We start from the raw sequence: 26,520 nt of genomic DNA, 5'->3' as shown, positions 1-26,520 counted from the left end.
AAGTACATGAAAAACTGCTCAGTATCATTCGTTAACAAGGTAATGCAAACTAAAACCACCCCGAGAGGGGCGCCTGGGTGGCTCAGTGGGTTAAGCCTCTGTCTTTGGCTCAGGTCATGATCTCAGAGTCCTGGGATCGAGCCCTGTATCGGGCTCTCTGCTCAGCGGGGAGCCTGCTTCCCCTCTCTCTCTGCCTGCCTCTCTGTCTACTTGTGATCTCTCTCTGTGTCAAATAAATAAAAATAAAATCTTTAAAACCACCCTCAGGGGGCGCCTGGGTGGCTCAGTGGGTTAAAGCCTCTGCCTTCGGTTCAGGTCATGGTCTCAGGGTCCTGGGATCGAGCCCTGCATCGGGCTCTCTGCTCAGCAGGGAGCCTGCTTCCTCCCTCTCTCTCTGCCTACTTGTGATCTCTCTGTCAAATAAATAAATAAAATCTTTAAAAAAAAATAAAACCACCCTCAGGAACCGTTACAAACCCACCAGATTGGCAAAAATAACTGACATCATCAAAGTACGACCAAAGTGCTCGCACCTGGAGACGTACAAAATGCTGCAGCCTCGAGGGGAAATTGTTCGTGGTTTCTTCTGAAATTAAACATCGACATCTATTCTTGGCCCAGGAATTGCTTTCCTGGGTACTTGTGCAAGAAAAAATGAAAATGCATGTCCACAAGGAGATTTGTACAAAAGAGTTCACAGCAGCTTCACTCACAATAGGCTAAACTGGAAACACCAAAAGGAATGTCCAGCAGAAGAAGAGGGAGACAAATTATGTTTCCACACACCGCAATCATCTGGCAGAGTAAAACATCAAACTACGAATACAAACGGCAACATGAATGCATCTCAGGCTCCCTGCAAGGGAAGCCAGATGCAGAAGAGTCCACAGTACATGAGTCCATGTATGGGAAGCACTAGAATAAAACTAATCTAAGGTGAAATTTTTCAGAAGAGTGGTGTGAAGAGTTGGCCGACTGGGAACGGATACAGGAATTTGGTGGGAAATGGATTCTGTATGGTCACAGGAGTGTGGCTTACACAAGGAGATTAATTTTTCAAATTAGTACAGCTAATATTTGTGCATTTCGCAGTACATGAATTTACCTCCCTGAAATCTCTAATAATAAAGCAGGTGGTGGGGATTGGATAGTGGTATTAATAAAAAGAACAGTAGAATGATAATTAATTGTTGAAATTGGGTGACGGATACATAGATGCTCATTATATTATTCTATTTACTTTGTATCTGCCTGAAATTTTCCATGATAAAAAGTTTTAGAAATTATCCAACCTCAGTTTTTATAGTGCATTTTCTTAGAGATGCCTTTTAAGAATGATTATCTTCTGTGTCAAAGAAATAATATGAAGTATATTAAGTTCTCTTAGTTTCAGTTCGGTTTTTGTTAGTTTAATTCAAATAGAATTAAATTTAGAACTTTGTATTAAAATACTGTTTTGGGGCACCTGGGTGGCTCAGTCATTAAGCATCGGCCTTCGGCTCAGGTCATGATCTCAGGGTCCTGGGATCGAGTCCCACATCAGGCTCCCTGCTCTGCGGGAAGCCTGTTTTCCCTCTCCTATTCCCCCTGCTTTTGTTCCTGCTCTCACTGTCTCCCTCTCTCTGTCAAATAAATAAATAAAATTTTAAAAAATAAATATATTGTTCTAAAATTATTCCTGTTGACCTATCAGTATATATGCATGGAGATGTCTGAAATGATGTTTCTCAAATATTCATTGTGGTTAGTTTTAGGTGGTTGGATTTGGAGTAATTTTCTTTTTCTTCTTGATGCTCTTCTGTATTGCTGAACATTTATGAACACTTTCTACAAACAAAATTTGTTCTTAAAAATTATTAAAGTTGTGTAGCATATAGAGTTTTCTGGTAATGAGAGTATTCTCTGCCAACAAATTCAGATTTTGTCCATGGGCATGCATTTTAATCCTACTAATAAACACCTCTATCATGAAGGTTCTTTAAAATCTATGTGATTCGTTGAGCCAGCATGATTTCTGAATGTGTTCATGCCCAAATGTCTTGTCTTGACTTGCTCAAAAAAACAGAAAGAAAAGAAGCTATAGGCCTGACTCCACTCCTGTGCTCTCTTGTGCTGATGTGATAGGTCAGGTAACAGAGATCATTCAGTGTGTGGCTGGGGGCGGTGGGGGGTGGGGGTGTAGGAGGCTGTGTAACCATATTTTAGGAAAAAATTGAAGAGCTTCTGCCATTGGCTTTATTCACTGTATTACTACCAATATTCCAAATCCCAGTCTTCTTACAGTTGCATTGCCATAACCTGGATTTTTTTTTTAATACTTTAAAAATTCAGGGGATCGGTATTGTGGAGGACGTCTTGAAAGACCTTCCGGCTCTTTTAAAACCCCCAACTGGCCAGACCGAGATTACCCTGCAGGAGTCACTTGTGTGTGGCACATTGTAGCTCCAAAGAATCAGGTAAGATTCCCTAAAAACATGAAGAAAGCGTGTGTCTGTGAATTGCCTAGATGGTGCGAGGGGCCCATTTCTCAAGAGCTTAGCATGCAGGGTGAGGAAGGCCCTGCTGGACGCAGGTATCTTTTCATACAAAGACCCAGATTAAAATTGCTTTTGCAGTATTTGACTTACAAAAGTTGTGCATTTAATTTCCTAGTATATAAATATGATTTTCAAATTTCAATACAAATAGTAAGCAAATCCCTGTGAGATTTTTGACCCCTGGGCAAGGTGTTATAAACAGCAGTGACTGAGTATGGGAGGATTGGAATCCCCAAGTACGTGTAGGTTTCAGGTCATCATTTGTTCACGTGGCAGATAAACTGTGACGCCTTCACCTAGATGAAGCCAAGGCAGGCACACCACATCTTCCCCTCAGAGAAGAAGTCTGAAGGCTAATCTGCCTTGTGGGTATTTTTTTGGTTGTTGTTTAATATAAAATTTATTCAGGTTCCCCACAAATAACTTCATTCATTGCTGTAAAACAACCAACAGAGAAGGTCTGGTTTTCCAGTGCTTATTAGTTTGTGGTTATATGAAATTTTACCATTTCTGGAACCACTTTCAGATATGAATCGCAGGACAAAACTTAGCATGGGAATAGACCAAGTCTACTTTGTGGACTTGGGAAAATAACTTTTAAAAAATTATTGTTATAAACACTACAGACTTTACTCAAACACTAGAGGGTGAGTGTTATGATACTGTCTAAAAAATACTTTTCTAGGCACCCGAGTGGCTCAGTTGGTTCAGCAACCCACTCTTGATTCGGGCTCAGGTCGTGATCTCAGGTTCCTGTGATGGAGGCCTCAGACCCCCTACTCAGCAGGGAATCTGCTTCCTTCCTTCTGCCCCTCCACTTGAGTGTGTGCACATGCTCTTTCTCTCTCTCTAAAACAAATAAATAAATCTTTAAAAAATTTTCTAAGCTGATCTTTTGTATGACTTACACAAATACTATTTGTCATATATTGATTTTTTAATGGAAAATTATTCAGGCAAATATACCATGCAAATTAGTGATTTGAACTCTCTCTCTCTCACACACACACACACACACACACACACACTCTCTTTGATCATAATCTCCAAACCCAGTTTTATTTTCAAGAATAAAAATATGGTCATTTACTTAATGATGAAAGGTTCTACAAATTTATTGAATTTTTTTATAGTTTAACACTTAAAAATCATATTTCTTGATATTTAAGCCATTATATAATTTTTTTTAAAAGGTTTTATTTATTTGACAGAGAGGGATAGCTAGAGAGGGAACACAAGCAGAGGGACTGGGAAAGGGAGAAGCAGGTCTGCTGAGCAGGAGCCCAACGTGGGCCTGGAGCCCAACATGGGGCTTGACCCCAGGACCCTGAGATCATGACCTGAGCCGAAGGCAGAGGCTTAACCCACTGAGCCACCCAGGTGCCCCTCCATTATGTAATTCTCGAGATTGTCCTGGTCATTTCTCTCTCTGTGACATTTGGAAATGTATTAATTAGCCTAAATAATTTCAGCTTAATTATCCTTGCAGATTACAATTCAGCATCTTTTTTCCATTGTTCATCTCTTTGATTACTTAAACTTAAATTTGGCTTTCATTTTACTAATGTGATTTTTGGCTTCAAGTTTTTTTTTTTTTTTTTTTTTTAGATTTTATTTATTTGTTGGACAGACAGAGATCACAAATAGGCACAGAGGCTGGCAGGGGTGGGGGGAGCAGGCTCCCTGCTGAGCAATGACCCGAGCCAAAGGCAGAGGCTTTAACCCACTGAGCCACCCAGGGACCCCAGCCAAGTAGTTTTTAATGACTATTGTAACGCCTGAAATCATGGAAGCACTGTCAAAGAAGTATATAATGGGAAGATTAAGTCCTAAGTACTTTCTGTGCAAATCTGTGAGCATTTTCTTCTGTTAAAGACTTATTTTCATTTTTTTATCATAGCTTTTCCCTTTATTCTCCTATTTATTTCCTTATTTTTAATCCTTTCTCCAAAAGTTGTTATGTGACTAATTTCTAAGTAGAGAAAATTCAGCCAATTTTTAATAACCTGGAAAACATTTTATTACTAACCAGTAAGAGATTATTGGACCCAAAGAGGAAATATTTTAATATAATTTAAAGCAGTGCTAAATATGAATAAGCTGTTATTCAGCCATAACTGTGCTGACTTTTTAAAGGTGGGTAAATATGTAGGTATGTGACGATTATGTTCAAAGCCAAAATTTACCACTGGTCCCTCTGTGGTGCTGTTGCTGTTACCATCTTCATCCAATTATTGTGTGTGAGTCTCCTTTAGCTAATAACTAGGGCCTGTCCTAACAGAAATTAATGCCCGTTACCTTCTCTAAGCAGCAGGGAGGGTTGCCTGCCCACCTGCGTAGAACCAGCTATCTGGGTACCATGGGTATTGATGAACCCAGTGAGATTTCCTTTGAGTCACACATTGGAGGTGCCCTGGAAAAATCTGCTTGTGAGGGGAACATTGCCTATTAAAACAAAACTTCCTATTGACTTGAATAACTTAAGGATACCATTATTGGTACTAGTACAAAAAAACTAATACTTAAGAAATCTAACTCTGACTTTGTTTATCATTGCTTTCAAGCAGCCTCTTCAAAAATCAACCACATCACCAAGTAGGCTGTGCTCAACTCAGTAGGCACACTTTTCAAACAATCTTCAGGAAGACTCACAGTCAATCTCTACTTCCTGAATCTCTGGTCCTAAAGAATTTATCTTCTTACATGTAATAGGAATATCATTCTCCTTCCCTTGAAAGAGGAACAACTCTATCCAGCATCCCACCTACCCAAATACGTAACACATACACCACACCTCAACACACTCTAACATAGGGGACATCTCAGAGGAGAAGAATGAAGTTGGTATATACCTCTGCTTCCCACTCCAACATGTATCCAGTTATGGCCTTATCGTAGGTTGTTAGGGTTACATGGTGTTCCCATACATTTGTAACTGTAGGTGAACAGATCTCTCAAATTTAAGATCTTAACTAGGGTTGATCTTTTGGAGTGATTAAAATAAAAAATACCACAGTTTTGTTAATTACAGAAGAAATATGAAAACAATAAGAAACAAATAATTCAAACAGAATGAACACATTCTTTACCAAGGAAAATCTTGCAGATCTGGGGAGAGGAAGATTCCCGTTTGAGATTACTCCTCAGTGCTATCTTGATATTTCTAATGTTGTGCTTTCTCTAAAGCTTATAGAATTAAAATTTGAGAAGTTTGATGTTGAGCGTGACAACTATTGCCGGTATGATTTTGTGGCTGTGTTCAACGGTGGAGAAATCAATGACGCGAAAAGAATTGGAAAGTATTGTGGCGATAGTCCACCTGCGTAAGTAGTGCCTGTGTTATTTCATTAATGTTTTAGTGGCTCTAGACTTCTTTTTTATTCAATTGCCCAATTATATTTATATTTATATTTTATTTATATATATAAATATATTTTATTTATAAATTTTGCAAATTTTTAATTTACAAATTTATTTATGTTTATATAAATATATAAATTATTTTATATTTATAAAATTTATCTATAAATTTTATTTTAAAATTTAATTATTTATAAATATACAAATATATTTATCATATTTTATTTATATATAAATATATTTATTTTATATTTATATTTTATTTTCTGGAGGATTCTATGCTGTTGTTGTTTTGTTCACAAATTCTGGGGTTCCATGGCTGTAGAGTCCCATACAACACCAGCACTAAGAGTAGCCAGCCCAGAAAGCAAGGCAACATTGATGAGTGTAGTAAGGCCTCAGCAGCCAGACAGATAACAGAAGCAGGGTTGGTGATGCCCCAAAGTCAGCTGCTAGCCATATACCTGGAGATGTCACTGCCCCACAAAAGTGACCTCAGGCATCAGAGTGGAATGGGGGAAGTTCTGAGAAAAAAAGCAGGTGGCTGAAATTGAAATTACTACAGCTCAGGGTGTCTGGCTTACTGAGTGGGTGGAGCTTGCAACACTTGACCTCAGGGTCATAAATTTGAGCCTGTAGAGATTACTAAAAAAATTTTAAAAAGAGGGGCATATGGGTGGCTCAGTCAGTTAAGCATCTGCCTTTGGCCCAGGTCATGATCCCGGGGTCCTGGAATCGAGTCCTGTGTCAGCTCCTTGCTCCCCAGGGAGTCTGCTTCTCCCTCTGCCTGCAGCTTCCCCTGCTTGTGCTTTCTCTCATCCTCTCTCCATCTCTCTGTGTTAAATAAATAAATAAATAACATCTTTTAAAAAAAAAATTGCTACAGCTTGCTGTCAAAGTTACCAGTATGCCAATTGAAATACCCTTTCTACTTTGTTGCTTAACATAATTAGATTATATGTGTTACTTGATTTTACACGCATGTCTATAATTCCCCTCGATGCATTTGAGTTAAAGCAAAGTAGTTTTCAATTTAAATTCATTTAGCTTAAGATTGATAATACAAAGAATTCTTAATACATGCAAGTTGGTTAAAATTTGAACATTACTATACCCAAATTTGACTCTCCAGCTGAATGTTAGAGAAAGGCCCATTTCTAAGCTCTCAGAGAAGGTGTTCCTTCTGTATTCTTCTCCTGTTGCTGCTCTAACAGATGAACACAAACCGAGTGGCTTATAGCAACCCATTTATTCTCTTACAGTTTTGGAGGTCAGAAGTCTGAACTTACTTCCACTGGGCTAAAGCCAAGCCTTCAGCAGGGCTGTTTGCTTCTGGAAGCTCTGAGGGGAGAATCTATTTCCATGCCTATTTCAGCTTCAAGAAGCTGCTGCATGTTTTGGCAGCGGTTTCCTCCTCCATCTTCAAAGCACATCACTCCTATCTCTGCTTCTGTCCCATATTGCCTTCTCCTCTTCTGGAGTCAAACCTCTCTTTTCTAAGGACACCTGTGGTTATATTTAGGGCCCACCTAAGCAATCCAGGACACTCTCCCCTTCTCGAGATCCTTAACTTAATCACACCTGCGAAGTCCCTTGCACATAAGGTAACATTGACAAGCCCCAACGATTAGAATGTGGACCCCCTGGGGGGCCACTGCTCAGCCTACCACACGCTCCTTTATTCAAAGCCAGTCCTTTCACCTATATCCTCCTTCTGACCTTTTCCTTTTCTCCCCTGATACTTCCCTCTGTCCAATAGTCCTCTTCTTTTTCTCCATCATCTCCACCTTTAACCTCTGCCTCCTTTTTGTTTTTATTTCTTTCCCATAGCCTGTAAATTTAAGTTCTACTGAATTAAGGGGCAAAAAAAGAGAACCCTTTCTTGACTCTATCCTGCTGTCGCTTTTTCTGCCATATCTCTCCTTCTCTTTATATTCAAATATTTTTTTAAAATTTTCTCAAGTTTCATTTTCTAGCAATATAGAAATGAAGACAGCCATTAAAAATCATACAGGGATAAATACTAAACAGTGTTCCTAAGTTAAAAAATATTTTTTTAAGCATTGCTCAGTTGGCAAAAAATAAAAGAGCTCATAAGAGGTCAAAAATGTTGAGAAACCCAAATCTGAAAGGATAAGTACTTGCAGGTGACATGTGCCAGTTCTTGGTAACCTAGAACTTCACTCACCGCAGACCAGGCTTCGAGATAGGAGACAGAGCTCAGGGTCCAGGCAAGGGATGAGATTGGATCAAAGACCAGAAGATAAGTAAGGCACCCATAGAAAGTGACCCCAATGTGACTGGACTCATTATCCTCCCCACCAAGGGTGAAGGTAAGGAAGTTGGCTGTTTGGGCTTTGGCATTTGGTAAAGGGAAGAAAAGGTATTCTCTCATGAGAATTCCTAACCAAAAACCAGTCCACATGTGAGTCTGAGGTTAGAATTTACTCTACCTGACTGTACAAAAAACTGCAGCCCAGAATTTAAAGTTTCCCATTTGGTAGTGCCCAGAGGGACTGAGAGGAGAAAACACAAATCCTGTCTGGAAGAACGCATCTAACACAGGCTTTAACAATTCCTATAAGTAAGTTTCAAGAAATATAAGTTCCCAATCTAAAGAATCACAAAACATAAAGGAAAAGTTAACATAAACAAGAACCAGCAGAAACAAACAGTATAATCAGATTCACAGAGGCTATATATAGTAATTATCATGCAGAATGTGAAATAAATATGCTTAAAGAAATTCATACAAAATGAAGGTGCAGATTATTGGAAGTCTAACGAAGAAACAAGAGACTTTGAGATATGATCAGAGTTAACAAAGAGCCTAATAAAATTTCTGGAACTGAGACAGATGATAATTTACACAGAAAACTGAATACATGTGTTAAATAGCAGAGAAGACATAGCTTCAAAAAGAATTAGGGAACTGAGAAATAGTTGTGAAGTAATTACCTGGAATTAAAAAGATAATAGATAGGAAATATGAAAGAGAGGTTAAGAGCCATAGAGGCTAGAGTGCGAGGCTCTAAAATACATTTAATTGGAGTTCCATAAGAAAAAAATAGGGAATATAGGAGATGTAATGTTTGAAGAAATAATAGCCGAGTTTTCCATTATAAATGAAAGACCCCAATTATCAAATTCAAGAACTCAATAAATCCTAAGCAGTATATATATTAATATACCAATTCCTACGTGTATTATAGCAAAACCACAGGACAACAGAGAGATGTTAAAAACAGCAGAGAGAAAAGACAGATTTTCACAGAAGGAAGCCAATAAGCCTAACATCTGACTTCTCCGTAGCAATAGTGGAAGTCTGAAGTTCTTAGAACAGTATCCTCAAAATGCAGAGACAATATAACTGTCATTTTAGAATTATTTACTCAGGAAAACTTCTCATTTATGAATAAAAGAACTTAAAAGACCTTTTCATTTAAACAAGAGCTGAGACAGTTTTCTACCAATAGACCGTAACTAAAGAAGCTTCACATTCTGTACTTCAAGCGGAAAAGTAACTGTCTCTGGATAAAGGACTGAGCTGCAGGAGGAAACCCTGAGCAAAGATCCTGGTCCTAAGAGCTGAAGGAATCACGGGCCCTTGTGTCATTTAGGAGCAGGGTGAAGATATTATTAAGCTGTATAAGATGCTAAAGGAAATGTGGATGTTAAGTTTAGGGCAACCATTAGTGTCTTTAACTTCCAAAACAGGGGAGAGAAAACATGAAATGAGAAGTTCATTCCAAAGGAGGGCAAGAAAAGAGAAAAGGAGAAACATTTAAAAAAAAAAAAAAAGGCAAGACAAAAAAAAAAAAAGCACAAAATAAGATGGTAGAATTATATTTTGATCTGTGTATAATCAAGATAAATGCAAATGAATCAAATCATTAGTGAGAAGACAAAGCATATTAGACTGGATAATAAACCCAATATATGCTGTTTATAAGACACATCTCCAACAAAAATAAGAACACAGGACATTTGAGACTAAAAGGATAGAAAAAGATATTGGAACCAAATGTTGGTTGAAAGAAAACGAGCATAGTTTTATTGATATTAGGGAAAAGTACATTTTAGACAGAAAGCATTACTAAAAATAGTTGCTATGTAATGATAAAAGGTACAGTTTATCAGGAAGTGATAATAACTGTAAACTTGTATGTATAGAAAAATATATAAAGCAAAAAATAGGTAAACAAAAATTAATAGACCTACAAAGTTACTATTACAGTAGGAGATTCTTAACACATCTCTTTGAATAGTTGAGAGATTAACTGTCAGTTGGAGAAAATTGAAAAAATGTGATATAGAAGATTTGAAAAATAATTAATAGGTTATCTAATGGATAAATAGGGAACAAGTGCATTCAGCAACTGGGGAAAATATATATTTTTAAGCAAAAATGGACACAGGGAAAAGAAAAACCCAGAACTGCCAAATAATCATTAAAGAAACTTAATTGGTTGTTGAATGTCTTCCTAATGGGGGGGTGGCTACTTGGGGGGGAAACAGGCCCAGATTGTTTTTCTCCATGTGTGGCAACAAACATTTGAGGAACAAATGATACCAATACTATACAGATTCTTCCAGAGAAAAACAGGGATTGTTCCACAATTGATTTTTTTTTTTAAGATTTTATTTATTTACTTGGCAGAGAGATAGAGAGATCACAAGTAGGCAGAGAGGCTGGCAGAGAGAGAGTAGGAAGCAGGCTCCCTGCTGAGCAGAGCCTGATGTGGGGCATGATCCCAGGACCCTGGGATCATGACCTGAGCGGAAGGCAGAATTTTAACCCACTGAGCCATCCAGGCGCCCCTCCACAACTGATTTTATAAAGCTAGTATAAATAGACACCAGAACAAGGTAAGGACAGGAACCCCCCCCCCCCCAAAAAAAAGAATAGTAAAGATTGATCTTACTTACGAACGTGATGAAAAACAAATCTTAAAAGAAAAAAATATTAGGAAGTCAAGTCTAACAATGTATAAAAAAGGCTCTCTAACCAGGAATTTGAAGTTGGTTTGAACTTAGAAAATACTTTACTAGATTAAAGTGTGACTTGCAGATTTAATTTTTTTTTTTGGTTGGAAACATTAATTATTCAAGAATACCTTTTCTTAAAAAGCTTGAATAAAAAATTTGGGGGTGCCTGGGTGGCTCAGTCAGTTGGGGAATCCAATCTTGATCTCAGCTCATGTCTTAATCTCAGGGTTGAGAGTTCAAGTAGGCTCCATGCCCAGCTTGGAGCCTTAAAAGAAAAGGTTGCATTTCTTAAATACTTAAAAAAAAAAAAAAAGTTGGTATTTTTAGAAAGATTATTTTCATAGCAACTAAAAAGATAAAATATTCAAACATAAATCTAATACTTCTATATAAGGCCTTAATGGAGAAAATTGTAAGACCTTACTCAAAGGTATTTTAAAAGACCTCAATAAATGGAGCTATACACTTTCTCATGAATAGGAAGAATTCATGTCATTTAAAAATAACAAAATCTGTTTTTCATTAACCATGACAGCCTGATTCTAAAATGTTCATGAAATTTGCAAGGGGGTGGGGGAAGGGGATGACACTAAGGCAGTTCTGAAGGAGAACCTGGCAGGAGGATTTGCCTTACATGATGAAGTCATTTCAGAAAGCTGTCATAATTGAGACAATGTGGTTTTAATAGAGATAGACAAACAGACTAATGAAGACACCAAAGAGAGGCCAGAAACGTATCCACACGTGTCTGCAGATGGGGCACATCACAGAGACCCACATGTCCACTAGTAAGAAAATGGCCCACTGAAAAATGAGGCAGGGATAAGTCTTATTCTTATGGGCAAAATGAATCATATCACACAAAAATCAACTACAGATGCATTGGAAACTTAAATGATAATTTCTACTCATCAAAATACACCTTCAAGGGGCGCCTGGGTGGCTCAGTCGGTTGAGCCGCTGCCTTTGGCTCAGGTCATGATCCCAGGGTCCAGGGATCGAGTCCCGAGTGGGGCTCCATGCTCAGCGGGGAGCCTGCTTCTCCCTCTGCCTGCTCTGCCTGCTCTGCCTGCTGCTCCCCCTTGCTGGTGCTCTCTCTCTCTGACAAATAAATAAAATCTTAACAAAATATACCTTCAAGAGAGGGAAAAGAGAAGGTACAAAACAGAAACTGGTATCTGTCACATATTTGACAAAGACCCACGGGTCCAGGGTTTCTGACAAGGAGTCAGATTAGTCCTTCCCAAGATTAGTTCATAGAAATGGCATTAGATGATCAAGGGGTCCTTCAGTCCAGTCGGGACAAGTGGTGAGGAGGTCAGGAGAGGTTTTTTGGAGGAGATTGTGCCTCTTGAAGCTTAGTCTTGAAGGGCTGGTGTTGGTCACAGGCGGAAGGGAGGACAGAGTCATTCCAAGTTAGAAGGAGCTCTGCTAATAGAGGTACACAAGGGAGGTATCTGCTATTCTGGAACCCAAACCTCGTGCTGGGGCCTAGGGGGAGAGAGAGGAGGCAGGAGCGCTGAACAGGGTTCCACATCCTGCAGACACAGGAAACTTTTGGGTGCATTTAGGCCGGAAATGATGGGACCATTGCCTTAGAATCTCCATCCTTGACAAGATGAGCAAGAGAGTCCAGTTAGAAGGCTGTGGGAGGGGGTCCCAGTGAAGCTGAGGAGGCAGGAAAGAATGATAGAGAAGGACAGGAGGTAGATCAAGAAATGCTTAGGGTGCAAGATTGGCAGGACATGGTGGTTGACTGGCCGTAGAGACTGAAGATGGGGAAGGCTGGGATGACAAAGCAGCGACCACTAACACAGCTAGCTCTGTAAGACCAAACAGCCTCCTCCATCCCTTCCCAGGACCTGCCAGCATGGAATGAATCCAAGTGCGAGTTCCTCTTGCCTTTCTAGTGATTTGTAACATTAATTTGCAGATGCAACACATGGCCCTCAGAACATTTAGGGCTCTGTGATTCTGTCACATTCATGCCTAAAGCTCAGTAGCAATGTAACAAAAATATGTCTTTGTTACTAAAATACTCTTCCTTGAGAAGAGTCAACTTCCAATTTAACGCTCCCAAGATTAGTTCATAGAAAAGGCATTCAGTGATGACTGTAATTATAACATTTGCCCAGAAGGCTGACCTGATTAGGTCTTGAGGTTTCCTTTGCTGCTTATAAGTGCTTTTTGTAATTTTATCATTTAAACAAGTTTAACGTATTTTATTGTAGTTGGGAATTGTGTTTCATGCACATTGTTTTTATTTATTTAATGGAATGTGTTCTCAAAAGCAAGACAGAGTATTTTTTTTTTATTTTTTAATTAACATATAATGTATTATTTGTCCCAGGGGTACAGGTCTGTGAATTGCCGGGTTTATACACTTCATAGCCCTCACCATAGCACATACCTTCCCCAACGTCCATAACCCAACCATCCTTTCCTGACCCCCCCTTCCCCCAGCAACCCTCAGTTTGTTTTGTGAGATTAAGAGTCTTATGGTTTGTCTCCCTCCCGGTCCCATCTTGTTTCATTTATTCTTTTCCTACCCCCCCAAACCCCCCACGTTGCATCTCCACTTCCTCACATCAGGGAGATTATATGATAGTTGTCTTTCTCCGACTGACTTATTTCGCTAAGCATAATATCCTCTAGTTCCATCCACGTCGTCACAAATGGCAAGATTTCATTTCTTTTGATGGCTGCATAGTATTCCATTGTATATATATACCACCTCTTCTTTATCCATTCATCTGTTGATGGACATCTAGGTTCTTTCCATAGTTTGGCTATTGTGGACATTGCTGCTATAAACATTCGGGTGCACGTGCACCTTCGGATCACTACATTTGTATCTTTAGGGTAAATACCCAGTAGTGCAATTGCTGGGTCATAGGGTAGCTCTATTTTCAACTTTTTGAGGAACCTCCATTCTGTTTTCGAGAGTGGTTGCACTAGCTTGCATTCCCACCAGCAGTGTAGGAGGGTTCCCCTTTCTCCGCATCCTCGCCAGCATCTGTCATTTCCTGACTTGTTAATTTTAGCCATTCTGACTGGTGTGAGGTGGTATCTCATTGTGGTTTTGATTTGTATTTTCCTGATGCTGAGTGATGTGGAGCACTTTGTCATGAAGACAGAATATTTCTTTCTTTTTTTTTTTTTAAAAGATTATTTATTTATTTACTTGACAGACAGAGATCAGAGGCAGGCAGAGAGAGACGGGGAAGCAGGCTCCCCACTGAGCAGAGAGCCCGATGCGGGGCTCGATCCCAGGACCCTGGGATCATGACCCGAGCCGAAGGCAGAGGCTTTAACCCACTGAGCCACCCAGGTGCCCCAAGACAGAATATTTCTGATAAAGGCTTGATTCTCAATGATCTCAATCACTTTCATGACAAGGATGCTAACTATAGGTCACAAAGCTCACTCTTAGGTTTGTCCCATCCCTTGGCTCAGGAGATAGTAACCTTTAGGGCAGAAAAGATCCTGCAGTTTTTCTAGCTGGCTTGGTCAAATACAGATCTACCTCCTTCACTGACACACACACAAACATTCCTACTCAAAGTAGCTGTTAGGTGTGGGGGAGGGGGCGGGGGGGGGTGATGCAGTGCCTCCTTATTTGCTGCCCATAATGCCTGAGAAGTAGTTTGGCTGAGAAGATGCCTCAAAAAAGTTTAGTCAAACCGCCAATTAACTCTGTTAAATAACCTGTTCAGGTTTTTTTTTCCCCCCACTTTTCAATTAACTAGTCTTTAAATAGAATTAGCCACATAGCATTTTTATTTTTATTTTTTTTCTTTTTTTCTTTTTTTTATTTTTTTCACATAGCATTTTTAAACCATTGCTTAAATTATAATAGAAAAAGTTCAAATGAAACTCTTTTATGTAATAGTTATCCCCTAAGACTTACAAGTGCTTCTGAGCCTCAGTTATTGTCACCAGTAAATCTTTAGTGCCAGCTAATCAGTAAGCCCCCAAAATAGCTTTAAAATTAGATTTCTTCATGATGTCGTTCATAACCACCAAAGCAATCACTTTCTCCTTCACAGCATTCTGCCACTGAGATTATAAACAGAAATGTTTCCATTTGGGGCATGCACCAGAGTCTCATTAAAAATGAAATGGAAGGGACACCTGGGTGGCTCAGTTGGTTAAGCGGCTGTCTTCGGCTCAGGTCATGATCCCAGTGTCCTGGGATCGAGTCCCACATCGGGCTCCTTGCTTGGCGGGGAGCCTGCTTCTCCCTCTGCCTGCCACTCTGTCTGCCTGTGCTCGCTCGCTCGCTCTCTAACAAATAAATAAATTAAAAATAAATTTAAAAAAAAATGAAATGGAAGTCACGGCTTTTTTATCCCCTAGTGACCAGCCCACTGAGATGATCCCTGTGGCTGAGTCTTTACGGGGTGTGGGAATTTGTTCATCAGATTTCTCCATCTGACTCTCTTGGGCCAGCATCCCTAGCTGCCCGACCAGCTTAGGTCCAGTGTCTTTGTCAAAAGAAGCAGTGTGGTTCCCAGGTCAGGCCAAAAGCTAAGGTGCTCGTGAGGAACCAGCCACAGCTTCCATATTTACATTGGTCCCAAGGTCTACCTGGTCCTACGTTCAAATCCTGCCTCCCCCACATACACTAGCTGTAGGGCCTCAGGCAAATCACTTGAACTCTGAAGTTCAGTTGTCTTTTTGGTAAGAAAGGGATAACAATAGGGTTGCCATGATGGTGGAATTCGAGAGTTTGCATAAAGCATAGTGCCGAGCTGAACAAACACTCGGGAAGTGTGTTAGCCAAGTAGCATTAATACTGAGCGGATTGAGACTTTTGCCTTTTGAAGTATTTAGCTTTTAAGTTTACACATATCATAATCTATTGTCAAAAATGAATGGAGAGGGGCGCCTGGGTGGCTCGGTGGGTTAAGGCCTCTGCCTTCAGCTCGGGTCGTGATCCCAGGGTCCTGGGATCGAGCCCCACATCGGGCTCTCTGCTCTGCGGGGAGCCTGCTTCCCCCTCTCTCTCTGCCTGCCTCTCTGCCTACTTGTGATTTCTGTCTGTCAAATAAATAAGTAAAATCTTTAAAAAAAAAAAAAATGAATGGAGAGCAGAATTCTACATTTCAGAGAGGTGCCACTTTAAAAAAAATTTTTAATGTTTTTCTTCTTTTAGGCCAATTGTATCTGAGAGAAATGAACTTCTCATTCAGTTTTTATCAGACTTAAGTTTAACTGCAGATGGGTTTATTGGTCACTACAAATTCAGGCCAAAAAAATTGCCTACAACTACAGCATCACCCGTTACCACCACGTTCCCTGTAACTACAGGTGAGTTTTTCTGTTTTGATGTTTGCACACACACTTCAGGAGTATAAGAAAAATTCTTTTGAAATAGAAAAAAAAATTAAAGGTACTTGAAACTAAATAAGATGAAAACTTATCTAAGGGAATAATATGACTCCATTAATGGAAGAAAAGTATAAGGTGTAAACAGTGTTTAGAAGCTAATAATTTTCAAATGTCATCTAAGAAAATTATGACCACTTAAAAATATTAGGAACCCTGGCATAGGCATAGATCATTATAAGCCCAGTTTTTCTTTTCTGGTACTTATAAAATTATGACTTTATTACATAGAATTGTAGTATTTTAGATTAAAGTTCTAGGGCCTTGATACCTGTCTATTTTCCCATCTGCCAGTTTTTTGGGTTTTTGTTTTTATTTTGCTTCCCTCTGAAATGTGTTGGGCAAAATACATTTTTTTCTTTCAAATTGGGGTTAATCAAACAGAAATACTCAATGGGTTATAGTAGCCAGTTGGGAAACTCTGGAGCATGACCTAAGAAACGGAGAGGCAAGAGTGGAGCCCCATGCTGAGTCTCTACAGCCTGTCAGCTCCACCCAGTGAGATTTCAGGCATCAGATCTCAAAATCTTAATCTGGAGAAAGAAAAACATGGGAATGAAAGATCTCAAGTTGGGATACAAGACAGGTTGAAAATGAGCCTAGCTTTATTGCCCACCATTTTCTGCTTGCACCCGAAGTCCGCCTGACCTGAGTACAGGCGCTTCTACAAAGGGCTGTTTTTTCTGACACTCCACAAGTGTGCCACCTTGTGGCCTAGAGATGTACTGCCTTACATTGAAGCCCTATTTCTTATTTCTCCAGCTCATCTCAGGGGACCCTGATGTCCTTATTCCTTCCAGTGAGTTAAATGGCTCCCTAGATTTTTATCTTCAGTCCTAAACTTCTCTGAAATTGCAAACATCAATTTATGATTATCTACTAGGGTTTTGTGACTGCTAAACATTTAAATTAAAACATACCAAACTCAACTTATTTTGATCACACTATTTTCTGCTTTAAATCAGCTTCTCCACGGCTTCCCCAAGCATGCCCACAGCATTAGTAGCCACACTCTTAGATCATCCTTGAGCTCCTCTCACCTACCTCCCCACTGCACGCCCCCCTCCACACACAAAGCAGATCATGTCTCCCACTGGAATTCATTGTCTACACCTGTGTTATCCAATACCATAGCCACTGTTGGACACTTGAAATGTGGCTAGTGATGCGGAGGAACTGAATTTTAATTTAATTAAATGTAAGAAGCCTCATGTGGCTAGTGGCTATCAGAATGGGCAGTACAGGGGTCAAGCTCCTTCATGCCATGTATAAGACCCTTCACATGTTGTGCTTAGCTTCTCTCTCTAGCTCTGTCATTAGGTCCTACCACCTCTCTCCTTACGCTTCTATGTATTTTAGAGTGTTAGGATTCTGTCCTAAGTGTGGGGATTTTTTTAGAGTATTGGGATTTTTTCCTAATTTAGGGGGAAACTGTCGATGGATTTAGGCAAAGTTCAGGATTAGATTCTCACTTTATGAAGGTCACTCTGGTCACTGTGAGGTGAATGGATGGGAGGGTCAAGAGGCCACAGGTTCTTGTGATTGTCCGAGGAAACTGTGCTGAGAGAAATACAGACAGAGTCAAGACATGCTGACTGTTGTACAGGGCAGAGGCCTTGGGAGATACTGACAGGTCTTTCATTGATGATTGATTGGATTAGGGAGATGAGGGGGGTGTCAAGAATGCTTCCCAAGTCTCTGGCTTGCTCTGTTCCAAGGATAATGAGACCATCACTGAAGCAGAGAACTGGGTTTAAGGCTCTAGTCATTAGTTAAGCTGTGGCTTGTTGGACCTGAGTGTGCGACACTCAAGTGGACTAGTCAAGTCCAGTTTGATCCATGGTCTCCTCCAGAAGAGATTTCTGCAAGAGATTTACATTTGCAGATCATCAGTATATACATGGTTGGCCCAGAAGGAGATCATCTAGGGAGAGGTTAGGAGAGGAAGGTGAAGAAAGGTCTGGAATTCAATCTCTAGACGCTCCAGCTTTTTAAAAAGGAAGCTATAATGGCAAAGGAGACTGAAAAGAGAAGGGCTTGAAGGAGAGGCAGCTTGTATGTCTAAGCTTGAGAGCTTGATGATGAAGCTGTAGCAGGAAGACATGTGATCCTGGCACTGAGTGACAGACACAGAGCAGAGGGAACGACTGGGAGGGATGGAGCCACAGCACTGAGAGGACCGTGGTGGGGGGGCGTGCAGTGAGATGGTTTCAGGTGCACCCGGAGAGGAAGGCTGGGGACCACATGCCACCCAGGGAGTGCAGGGAGAGAGTAGACAGCGAGGTTACAGGGTCAGGGTGCTCTAACGTTGATTTAAAGCCAAGAGCGCAGGGATCTACTGAAGGGAGGGGAGGAGCAGGGTGGGACATGCGCCCATATTGCAGACTGATGTTCCCAGGATGAGAGGAGCGGTTTCCAGTGCCCACAGAAAGGATGCTCTTTCATCAGACAGAGAGAACCACGAATGCCACTACTTTTTGACTCAGTTAGTTAGGTAAATTTAGGTGTCCAAATTCTAGAACAATGTTCCCTCTAAATGTTGTCTGAGCTCTTTGTCTTAAAAAAAAATTCATACACACACAGATCCTATTATATGTGCTTTAACATTAAATTGTATGTATTTTAATAATGTGATTCACCTGAGGTCCTTTTTTGGAGTTAAGTATAGGTACAAATTAAAACTAAATAAATAATAAATTAACAGAAGAGTTCACAGGACATATTAGAAGGGCAATGTTACAATTGCAAATTCTTGCCCAACAAGTACAATTCTGTTACAGTTGTTTAGTTCTTCCTCTCATATTGCCACGTGTAAGTGAATAACTAGCAAATATTTTGGAAACTTTTTTTGTTGATGATAATGGTAATTAGCTACTTTGATTTTGTTAACTCACAGTTTCTCAACCTTGGCAGTGTTTACATTTTAGGCCAGATGATGCTTTGCTGTTGGGGCTGTTTCTTGTAGGACGTTCAGCAGCATCCTTGGTATCTACCCACTAGAGGCCAGTAGCGACCTTGTTGTGACAGCCAAAACTATTTCCGGACATGGCAAAATGTTACCCGAGGACAAAAATCACCTTTGCTGGAGAACTACTGTGTTTATCTATTTCGTTTTATTTTTAAATTAGTCAACTTCCCAGTTCTTAAGATCTTTATAGGCAATGACGGGCTCAAAATAAATGTTTAGTGACCAGTTACATCTCATTACAGGCATAACATACTTTACACATGAACAGTATTTCTACAGAGTCATACTACTCACATTTGGGCAGTTGGGTATTTTTAAATGCACCAAGAAAGCTCCCTCCGTCCTCAAGGGAGGACTGAATTCCTTTTGTAAAGTGAAGAATTAACATGTATTTTCTGAGTTCATATTTGATGTACTGGGTTTTTCTAAGCTGGGCGCATGGAGACTGCATCTATTTTTGGTTAGTGTTCGTTATATATAAAGGAAGAAGAGAATAGGGCTAAATTTGGGTTATCTTTGATCTCAGGTTTAAAATTCAGCAGAGAGCATTGAGTTACCCTGAGGAAATTAGAGCAGTAGTTAGTAGCATAAAGAATTTCTTTTGAATGTTTTCTAATTATTTCATTGCAATGACAGCTTGTGTCTCAGCGAAATAAATAGGAATTTTAAGTAGATGGATTCAGGTCTAAACACCAATTATACTTGAATTCCTTTTCCTGAATCTTATGTCTGTCTGCTTTGAATTTAGGTTTAAAACCCACCGTGGCCCTGTGTCAACAAAAGTGTAGACGGACGGGGACTCTGGAGAGCAATTATTGTTCAAGTAACTTTGGTAAGAAATAAAACCCAGGCTTTTCTCTTTAATCAGAAACTTGAGACTGCATGCTTAATCTCAAAGGAACTGCCATGAATGTGATGGTGAAGTGTCAGTTACACTCTTCATTTACCCAAGAAAATATTTTCCTATACCCTGAGGTATGTTGACTAGTGCTGTTCAAAGTGTTGGATTTCACAACTGAGAATAATACGTATACAGAAAATGTGCTTATAATTTATGTCCACATAAACTTAATAATTTGACTCTGGAGTATGATACCGCTACCCTGTGTGTTCTCGGTGGCTCGGTGATCCTGAAAACCCTGCACAATTTTTCTCACATATTTTTCATGTCCTAAGCACTTTTTCATACATCTGTAATTCCACCTAAGTAAATTAGAAGCATATCCAAGCTGGCCTTTCTCAGAAGAAATTCAAGTATTTCTTCTGTCATGTCCTTCCAAAGTACTAAATTAAAACTTGGGAACCTGAAATCTCTTTGGAAATGACTTGCAAATTGGAACCTAAGGAGATACTACCTAATGACTTAGAATTTCTAAGAGCTTTCTCCAGTTTAAAAAAATGGCACTTCCTGTAAAAAATCACTGAAGAGCAAGAGATACCAAATTTAATTATGTGGTTTTTTTTTTAAAAGGGACGTTGAAGAAAATTCTTGTCAGGAAAAGAAAGTTGCTAAAACCTAAGTATGTTACCCAGAATGAACAGTCTCCCGGAAAAGGCTTTGCTTGCCTTTTCCTATCTGAAGTGCAGTCAAACTATGTCATAGCAAAGGCGTGAAGGCACTGAAGAACCCACTGGGCCCTAAATCTTACTGCAGTTTCCGTGCCGAAATTCAAATAACAGGCATGAAAATGAAAACAAATTGCTATCACATCCACGTTAGTCTTCAGTGGGAGGTGCTTGAGGCAATCCCCTCCATGTCCTTGGGAGCCCCCTGAGTTCCCTTGGCTATCGGCTAACATTTTGCAGTGAACACATCACCAGGAATCAAAGTAGGGCATGATAAAAATTCTGATTTTATGAATTTTGCCTGCTACCTAAGAAGTGACTTCTCACCTTAACCTCAAGGGTCGTGTCAGCCAAGTCCAAAACTTGATTTATTCCACTGTTACTCTCTTACCTGGCAAAATGACCAAATACTATCCCCAGCAGCCCACTGGTTCTCCACCTGCACTGGTAACAGGGACAGGGCTCTTAAAACAGTCTCCCAACCCAAGTCCTGCACCACATGGAGTGGTCACCCACAAAATGCCAAAAGCATGTCTTTGAGAAACATAGCATCTTTCCTTGTGGCTCCAAAGTGAGACTCTTTCCTCTTACATCACAATGGAAGAAAGAGAAATTACATAATGAAAAGCAACTGAGTTTTGCTAGGGTTTTTTGGTTGTTGTGTTTGTTTTTTTTTTTAAGCAAGAAAATATTGTTTTACTCAGTTCTATACTTTATTAAATGAGATATACAAGGTAGATAAGAAAGACCCAGAAAAACACAGGTATTTACCGATAATTAGAGATGGGGACCCATGGGATGAACCAAAGTTGAAGGAGAGAGGACAGCTAAAGAGAAAGGGGGAAAGACACAGAGAGGTAGGCACTCAACCATACCAATAGAAGGCTCATGTCTTAATGGCTTGAACCCCTGCCATGCAACCTTAGTATAGTATTGTGTCTAAAGACTCAAGACCTTATTGAGAATTAAGAGGTAGAGGCTCATAAGCCTCTGCCTTACTTGGTAAATGGTCCCCATGTTGGATAAAACATTGTCAAGAGTCCCCATCTCAGCAGTAGCTTGCAGGGCAGGAGACATTTTGGTTTCTGTCATAGGTAACCTGGGTAACATTATGGCTCCATGGCCTCTTTTTTCCCAACCTGAATTTTGGGGACAAATGCACAGACTCAAATCTGATCGTTCTATTAGGGCCTTCTCTTGAACATTAAAACGTTTCCTATCAGCAACTTAGAAGAATGTACAATGATTTTCAGTTCTGCCTACATTTACCTTCACAGTCATATTATTTCCAAATGTTTTCTTCGGCAGTATTGGCTGGCACCGTGATCACAACTGTCACCCGAGGTGGAAGCTTGCATGCCACTGTCTCCATCATCAACATCTATAAGGAGGGAAATCTGGCAATTCAGCAGGCTGGCAAGAACATGAGTGCCAAGATCACTGTGGTCTGCAAGCAGTGCCCTCTCCTCAGGAGAGGTAAGGAGGAAAACTTTAGTCTTTCTTGGAGGGGAGCTCGGGGACAAAGAAGGGAACGAGAGAAAGTCTGAGCAAGTCACGGATATTTCCACACCCTGGCTGGGCAAGGGAACTAAAATCAAGCTTCATCTGTTGGCCACTTCTGGTGTAGAAGGAAGACTTTGGAGTCAGGCAGAATAGGGCTCTGGTCCCAGTTCTTGTAACTTGTGGCAGAAGATGAGATAGTGGAAGTGATAAAAGAGTCCAAGAAGCATTTGAAGCTGGATCAACAAGGAACAAACACAGAAGGAGCAGTTTGGGGGGAAAAGAGGTTTTTTTGCACTGAAAGTTCCAATACAGTTTTAGAGGAAAATATCCAGCAAGGAGCAGGAAATTCAGAGCTGAAGTTCAGAAGACAGAGGTATATATGGGCTAGAATTAAAGATTTGGGAATCATTTTCAGACACAGAATCATTAAATCCACACATGGAAATCAGATTAGGAGAAATTATGGAAAAAGGAAAGTTAAAAAAAGGGAAAAGTCCAGAGCCCGAGGCGCATGATTTTTTTTAACAAGTTCTTTAACTTATAAAAGTAGTGTATGTTCTATGGTTTTTAAAAAGTTTAAGTAAGTAGGGATATAAAATAAAAAGTGAAGCCTTTTCCCTTTCCCCAGAGATACTGTGAAAGTTCCTTCTAGAAAGTTCTATCTACAGAAAGCACCCACATACACACTTAGACAAATGAGATTGTGCTATAATATTCTACTGCAGCTTCCCCCACATGATGTGTGCGGACATCTTTCCACAAATAGCACCTATAGATAGATCTCTCTCTGGAATGGTAATAATGCCTGGTATTCCATTGTGTGATATACCATGATTTCTCTATCCAATCTCAGCTCATTCCTTTCCTCAGTCTTGTTACAAACCTCTCCCACAACCAACCAAACCACAAAACACACACACACACACACACACACACACCCCCAGAGAGAGCAAGAGAACATCCACTTCCAGAAAGCTTTACTATATAGATTGTTCAGAAAAGTCTGGAGGCTAGCAGTGGTATGTTGATTCTTCAGAGGGAAAGGCTCTGTAAGAAATAACACTTCTCCCCAGAACTGCGAGGAGAAGCAAGTAACATACATGGAGATACTTACTGGAGGGTCTCCTCACAATGCCAGCAGTCCAGCCTTGAGGAGGGGCCCCCCTGCACGGCCCCCCACGCTTGCACAGGCTCAAGATCACTACAGGACAATGTTAGCCCACGGAGGAAGGATTATGACAGAGAAAAAGGACACACATGTTTCTCTTATGACACACAGGAGAAAGGGAGAGGCAAGGAGACTATAATACACGCTTGCTTTATGACATTTTTCTCAGACAGGGTAGGTCTTCAGAGTTGAACCTGACATACCTCAGCTTGAGCCCCAGTCTAGGCCTAACTTAGCCAGACACACTGTGATACAAAAAAGTGTCCATCTGATAGAAGTACTTTTTTGTAACTATTTGTTGCAAGGAACTGTGAGAATGCAAAGAAATAGATGATGCACCGATGTCCTCAAGGAACTAACGTAGTATAAATGCTAAAGGTGTTGAGAAGAGTTCAAGTCGACCACAGGAGCAGAAGACAGCGGCCCATTAGTTGCCAAAGGCTTGGGAATCCAGAAGTGTTCTGAGAGGATGAGAGGATGACGTGTTAGGGAGCACCACGGCCCCTCAAGGCAGGACAGTCTTTCACACAAACACCGGGCGTCGTGCACAGCAGACACTCAGTAAATGCCCCAGACCCACAGCACCACAGAGCAGGACACGACCAGATCTCACCATTCCACCCATCTTCCTAGTGTTGGCAGAGCTGGAACATGTTACTTAGTTGAATTTAGATTTTTTTTCTGATGAGAGGCTTAAACCTGATTTTATCCTGGATAGACTAAACATGTAATTGTATAATTTACAGATCATTTATCTAGAGGTAGATAAATTATATCTAAATTATATCCAAACAATACACATAGAGGGCACCTGGGTGACTCAGTCGGTTAAGCATCTGCCTGCAGCTCAGGGCACGATCCCAGGGTCCTGGCATCAAGGACCCCCCCACAACCCCCCCAGGTTGGGGCTCCCTGCTCAGCAGGGAGTCTTTTTCCCCCTCTCCCTTTTCCTCTCCCCCTCCCCCCTGCACTTGCATGTGCTTCCTCGCTCTAATAAAATCTTTTTTTTTTTTTTTAAGATTTTATTTATTTGACATACAGAGAGAGAAATAGGAAGAGAGAGAACACAAGCAGGGCGAGTGGGAGAGGAAGAAGCAGACTTCCTGCTGAGCAGACAGCGGATGCGGGGCTCGATCCCAGGACTCTGGGATCATGACCTGAGCTGAAGGCAGATGCTTAACGACTGAGCCACCCAGGCACCCCTCTAATAAAATCTTTAAAAATAATAATAATAAATAAACAATACACATGGAGAAAAAAATTAATTTATGTTCTCTTTTTTTTAGGTCTAAATTACATTATTATGGGCCAAGTGGGTGAAGACGGGCGAGGCAAAATCATGCCAAACAGCTTTATCATGATGTTCAAGACCAAGAATCAGAAGCTCCTGGATGCCTTGAAAAACAAGCAATGTTAATAATGAACTGTGTCGATTTAAGCTGTGTTCTGTCATTGCCTTTGAAAGATCTATATTTTTCTCTGTAGGAAAAAAAAAGTCTTATATTAAATATTGAGCATTCAGAAAGATTTACTCTTCACATGATGTAGGTATGAGACCTCCGGTATCACTGGTGGGAGTTCTGTGCCTGCGCCGAGAGGAGCAGATACATGATTGAAAACTTGCAGACTTGGTGCGGCGATAGGAAACTGAATGTATCAAGCACTGACAGTGTGGAAGCAGTTTATTTATAAGTCTCTATAAAAGGGTATTTTAGAAATGAGTGGTGTGAAGATGTAAAAAAGAGATTTTATAAGTGCAATATTTATAGTGATATTTGTTTTACCTTCAAGCATTTGCTCTGAGGGGTTATATTCTTCTTTTGCATTTTTTAAGTCATTGCTTAATAAAATATTTTTAAATGATTACATAACAGCCATTACACTTGTTTTTATGGAAAATGGGGCACTGTAAAAAGAATATTCCCTGCTTTTTACATACCAATTTGGCATGGATGTACACTTTGCTGAAAGAGCGTGCATTCCAAGAACTTCAGGGACCAGATGGATCCAGTAATGTAAGTAGACTAGAATTCTCTGTAGAACCAGAGAATGTGGTATCCCTCCGGAATCGAGTTCAACTCCTTCAGTTTGTGGCAGAAATTGAAGCTCAGGTCTAGTTAGTGACTTGTCTAGAGCATACATCTCCCAAGGGACAGAGCTGGCACTCAAGCTTGGAAGTCCTGACTCCAACCCAGTGCCCTCCCCGCCCACGAAGAAGCCCTCTCAGCCCCAGAGGAAAACCCTCGGATCCTGGCTCGGCGACATCTGCTCTTTGTTTCCTTTGCAGTCCAAATCACAACGGGTCGTTTTATAGGACTTGAAATTAGAGGGGAGTCTGATGCCCCAGTCTTGTTCATCCCCTGTTAACTGATGCTTTCTGCTGTTGCCTTTGAAGACTCCCTTTTTACCCAGTGGTGGAAGAACTGGGAAAGAACTCCCCACATCTGCACACAGCTGTTTAATCTGCAGCTGTACCTGCCACAGCTGTGGCAACCAGCCCTTAGGAGGCTGCCAGCCAGGAGCTGTGGAAGAGGGCCCAGCATCCCCATCTGAGGAAGGTGGAAAGCACGTCAGGGAGGAACAAAGACTTGGATCACAAGGTCTCTCATGGTAGAACCAAAGTTTTAGAAATAAGGAAAATATTCTTTTGGGTTAAAAACAATAACTCCCAGCCCTAGAAGTGACCAGACATTCAAAAGGCCAAAAAAACCCAAGAAACAAGAACAAAAAAACAACGAATTTCAAAAGGAAGAATCCCCCTCTTTTGGCAGCTGACCAAGCACATGCAAGCAATGAATGTGGGCTGGTTGTGGTGTCAGGAATTATTCCTAACCCCTGTCACTGAGCTGCCCCAATCGGTACCAGAAAATTCTCCAGCTGAGAAAGTGGATAAACTACAGGAGTCAGTGGCTGGCTTCCCTAGCCAGTGCCACCTTCTAGAAAGGCCCTCACAACCGTCTGGACGTCACTACTGTGCACAGCCAGGATGTAACTGTGGAATCCTGATTGATTCTAACCACCTCGAGGCAAGTGAGTTC

The 26,520-nt window shown here is 40.5% G+C and overlaps 1 protein-coding gene across 1 annotated transcript in view; it reads left to right on the top strand.

Moving 5' to 3' along the window:
- The window catches only part of PCOLCE2 (procollagen C-endopeptidase enhancer 2), a 66,589-nt gene extending 41,240 nt beyond the window's left edge, over nt 1-25,349 (top strand). Inside the window, exons 4-9 of the mRNA XM_080817425.1 lie at nt 2,332-2,456; nt 5,724-5,860; nt 16,045-16,199; nt 19,994-20,077; nt 22,120-22,287; nt 24,769-25,349. Of these exons, the coding sequence (XP_080673551.1) occupies nt 2,332-2,456; nt 5,724-5,860; nt 16,045-16,199; nt 19,994-20,077; nt 22,120-22,287; nt 24,769-24,899 (800 nt within the window). The 3' untranslated portion in view covers nt 24,900-25,349. The remainder of the gene's footprint in view (nt 1-2,331; nt 2,457-5,723; nt 5,861-16,044; nt 16,200-19,993; nt 20,078-22,119; nt 22,288-24,768) is intronic.
- Nucleotides 25,350-26,520: the final 1,171 nt, after the last annotated feature.

The sequence above is a fragment of the Martes martes genome (assembly GCF_963455335.1).
Source record: "Martes martes genome assembly, chromosome: 1".
Taxonomy (NCBI): Eukaryota; Metazoa; Chordata; class Mammalia; order Carnivora; family Mustelidae; genus Martes; species Martes martes.
Note: the sequence above shows the minus strand (reverse complement) of the source record. Positions and strands in the feature narration are given on the sequence as shown.